This window comes from Pongo abelii, chromosome 9, assembly GCF_028885655.2.
Source record: "Pongo abelii isolate AG06213 chromosome 9, NHGRI_mPonAbe1-v2.0_pri, whole genome shotgun sequence".
NCBI lineage: Eukaryota > Metazoa > Chordata > Mammalia > Primates > Hominidae > Pongo > Pongo abelii.
Genome location: NC_071994.2, coordinates 12,047,556 through 12,051,047, shown reverse-complemented (window position 1 = coordinate 12,051,047; position 3,492 = coordinate 12,047,556). Strand labels below are relative to the sequence as shown.

General features: G+C 52.2%; 1 protein-coding gene across 2 annotated transcripts; it reads right to left on the bottom strand.

The window, feature by feature from the left end:
- Positions 1-230: 230 nt before the first annotated feature.
- On the bottom strand, positions 231-2,885 carry UBXN1 (UBX domain protein 1). 2 transcript variants are annotated; one of them, XM_002821653.4, is made up of 9 exons: positions 2,594-2,885; positions 2,418-2,471; positions 2,223-2,329; positions 2,068-2,137; positions 1,651-1,842; positions 1,505-1,556; positions 1,244-1,360; positions 538-730; positions 231-370 (listed from the first exon to the last, which is right to left on the bottom strand). In XM_002821653.4, exons 1-9 carry the CDS (start codon positions 2,650-2,652, stop codon positions 321-323), a joined length of 894 nt encoding a protein of 297 aa, XP_002821699.2. In that variant the 5' UTR covers positions 2,653-2,885; the 3' UTR covers positions 231-320. The 2 variants fall into 2 exon arrangements, with proteins under 2 accessions (XP_002821699.2, XP_024111532.1); XM_024255764.3 differs by lacking the exon at positions 231-370 and having other exon boundaries at positions 434-730; positions 2,594-2,822.
- Positions 2,886-3,492: the final 607 nt, after the last annotated feature.

Sequence of the window (3,492 nt, the reverse complement as noted above, 5' to 3'; positions counted from 1 at the left end):
GGCTTTTATGTTGTCTTACCATAGGAGTAAAAGGTGCCATCCAATGTACTCTCCACCCCTTTTAGCACCTCTCCTCCTCAACTTCCCCAGCAGTTAATCAGACCCAGAGATTAGAAATAAGTGTCTTTGTTGGAAACTAAAGATGAAGAAGAGGGTCTACTGTTCCCTTTTAGCCTCTTCCTCTGCCTTAGTTTTGTCCCTCCCAGCCATTCAGGAAGGAGTCAGGCATGTACAGAACTCAGGGTCTATTTATTAGGAAGAAGATGTCAGTGCTTTATCAAAGATGAAGGGGTCACAGAGGGACGATGGGACAAAGGCCCTCAGCTGGGACATTTCTTGGCCACAATGAGAACAGCAGAAGGCACAAGTCCTGAAGATGGAAGAAAACAGGCATGAACCACAAGGATACTTGGTTTTTGCTCCCAAAATTCCTGGCCTTGCACCACGTTCACAAAGCCCCTTCTCTTTGCATCCCTCCTTTTCCTAGGCATGCCTCCCTACTCCCCCAGGTCCTGGTTTCTAGTCTTGCAGCCATACCCAGCTCCTGCAGAGGCCGCTCCATGTCAGCTTCTGAGAAGGCCCGTCTGGGGAAGCCACTGAGCAATTGCACAGGGTCCTGGCCCCCACCTGGTTCCTCCCCACGGTGGAGCTCCACATAGAGCCTCACGGCTGCCAGCTGTTCCCGGGCCCGGAACGTCTGGGTCAGTGAGGTCCCATCTGGCAGCCTGACCTAAAGGGCAAGGGAGATACTCAGTATTGTGGGCATCAAAACTGAATGAGGTGCCCAAGTAAGGAAAAGAGCTAAAGCTGGCCCCCCCTTCTTCTTAGACTGAACAAGCACAACTACTATTTAAAGCATCAAATGAACAGCCACTTAGGCTCCGCTTTACTAAGTGTGGATGAGAGACTCCCAGCTCTCTCACAACCTAAAAAGACAAGGATAAGATTATATAAAAGAATCTGGATAAATACCACATCACCAGATAGCTGCATAATAAACCAAATAAAAACATGAACAAGTAAAAGGGTAACTGCTGAGTAAGAGGGAGGTATGGGTTTAAATACCACTGGGGCAGGTGAAATTTGATACCTTTCCCAAGAGTAGAGATAGGATTTCAAAAGTCATTTACAAAGAAGGGAGAGATTTGGCAAAGGGCACATTAACTGAAAAAAAGCTCTGAGCTGGGCACCTTAACAGGCAACAAAGGGGTACCAAGAGCAAGATAGGAATCAGAATCAGTACCTGTATGCGACACTGGTCATACTCCCGCTTGTTGGGAGGCTCCTGGCTGGGAGAAGAGGGAACAGGACCTGGCTCTGGTGCCGGTGGGGGTGGCTGAGAGCCCACACTGCCACCATACTAAAGGGCAAAGTAAAACACTCAATCAGGTACTCACCCATCCTCAAGTGAAACATCATATAAGCCCATGCTTTGCCTCTGAAGCTGGAACAGATTTACTAACCTGCCCGCTCCATTACCCGTGGCGTCTTCTCAGTCACCTACCTTCTTGGCTCTCTCTGCTTTGTCCCTCTCGATCTTTTCTCTAACTCTTTGTCTGAAATGTAGACAAGAAGAAATTAGGTCAGACATCAACAAAGCAAATCTTGATTTCTTTCTCATCTCCTATCCATCATTTCCACTGCCCAGACCTGGCTGCTAACTCCTCGGCCTTTTCCCTCCGCCTCTCCTCAGCAGCCCGGCGCATCTCATCTTCCTGTAGCCGCTGTCGTGCTGCTGACAACTCTTGCCCTTGTCTCCTGCGCTGCCGTTCCCGTTCCAATGCCTCCCGTTCCTCTCTCTCTTCACGCTCCCGCTGCTTCTGGGCCACCAGCTCCAACATCCTGTGTTGCCGAGGGAAAACAGTTCAAGAGAAATGGACAGAGTGGGAAGGTGCAAAGTTTACAATAAACAAAATTAGGCGACACATATCCCAAAGTAGATTAAAGAAAAGGAAAAGAAAATGCCAAGAAAGAGGAAATGTGGAAAGGTCAAGGTTCTTTGACCAGACGTGTACTGGGGAGAGGTGGAAGACGACTCTCAGAGATGTGAGATTGTTGTTACTGTACCTCTTAGTCTGTTCCTGTCTTTCCTCTTCACTCAAAACGGGTTTGCCTTCTCCGGCAGCAGAACCAGATCCTACAAACAAACAATCGGTATTATTATCCCTTCAGATTCTCCTCGGACCCTCCTGAATAATCACACCGTGACCCTCAGTCAGGACCTTCAAGGCCGCCTTGCTCTGAGGAAGTGGGCTCCCGTCCCAGGATATGTCCAAGGGGAGTCTCTAGAGGCTCGTCCACATCTGGGTCGTCTTCGTGCTCCATCAGCCTGGCAGGGAAAGTGGGCGGGGAGGTTAGCTTTGAGGCTGCCCCTCCCGCCAGCCCCCAATTCTCCGCCACCCGGGACGAGCGCTCACCAGTCCATCGCAGCCTCGATGCCCTGGTTCCCTGTGAGGGCCAGAGCCTTCTCCCTGGGGGCAGAAACACCATGAATAGCGCCCACGAGCCATGGTGACGGTCAGGCTGGGGCAAAGGCCGAGACAGGTCCGCGGCCCCCCCACCCCCGCAGGCCGGGGTTGGGGAACTCCCTTACGCGCGTCCCCTGGGGAAGCCCATCTCGATGAGACTCTCAAGAGCCGTCAGCTCCGCCATGGCGCCGACACCGCCGCTTCCGCGGGGACCTGGTGTGTAACGAGGGCGGGAAGGGTCAGCGCGAGGCAACCCGCCCTCGACGCCCGCGGACGGGCGCTCGCTCTCTAACCCGGCTCTATAGCAGCCGGGAATACAGACGAGAAGAAAGCCGAGGGGAAGCGGAAGTGCCGCATCTGTTTGGGTCACGTGGGGGCGGATGTCGACGGGTGCCGCTGAGAACCAGAAAACTCTTGGCCCTGTTGCCAGGACTTTACGTGGGCGGTAACAGGGAGGCAACCCACCAAGCCAAGGCGCCTGGCTGCTGTGGGGAAGAAAGCTGGTGCGGCTCTGAAACCCGTGGGCGGAATGAAGCCAGTTCCCGGAATTTCATCCTGCTTCACCCTCCTTAGAAATTGGAAGGAATATGGTCCCTTAGCGCAACGCTCTGGGAAGTTCTTTGGCAATGTTTGCCAGGAGCCGAAGAAATGTGCTTGCTCTTTGGCCCACTCATTCTCTTTAGGGAATTGAGCCATCCTCTGCCTGACTGCCAAGGGGATTTTTGCAAAACACAATGATCTAGTCCTGTCCTCACCTCCCTGCTTAAAACTCTGTGACACTTCCACCATCTAGGACAACTTGGTTTTTTTTGTTTGTTTGTTTGTTTGTTTGTTTGTTTTTTGAGATGGAGTTTCACTCTTGTTGCCCAGACTGGAGTGCAATAGTGCAATGGCGCGATCTCGGCTCACTGCAGCCTCCGCCTCCCGGGTTCAAGCATTTCTCCTGCCTCAGCCTCCCGGATAGCTGAGATAACACCACGCCCAGCTATTTTTTTTTTTTTTTAAGAGGGAGTCTCGCTCTGTC

What these genes read in the sequence shown, in the direction of transcription:
- UBXN1 (XM_024255764.3), bottom strand. Translation starts at nt 2,652, where the DNA reads ATGGCGGAGCTGACGGCTCTTGAGAGTCTCATCGAGATGGGCTTCCCC. An exon ending in AAGCAGAGAGAGCCAAGAAG is followed by an intron (nt 1,361 to 1,504) that starts GTAGGTGACTGA and finishes TTTGCCCTTTAG; the next exon opens with TATGGTGGCAGTGTGGGCTC. An exon ending in ATGACCAGTGTCGCATACAG is followed by an intron (nt 731 to 1,243) that starts GTACTGATTCTG and finishes CTTGCCCTTTAG; the next exon opens with GTCAGGCTGCCAGATGGGAC.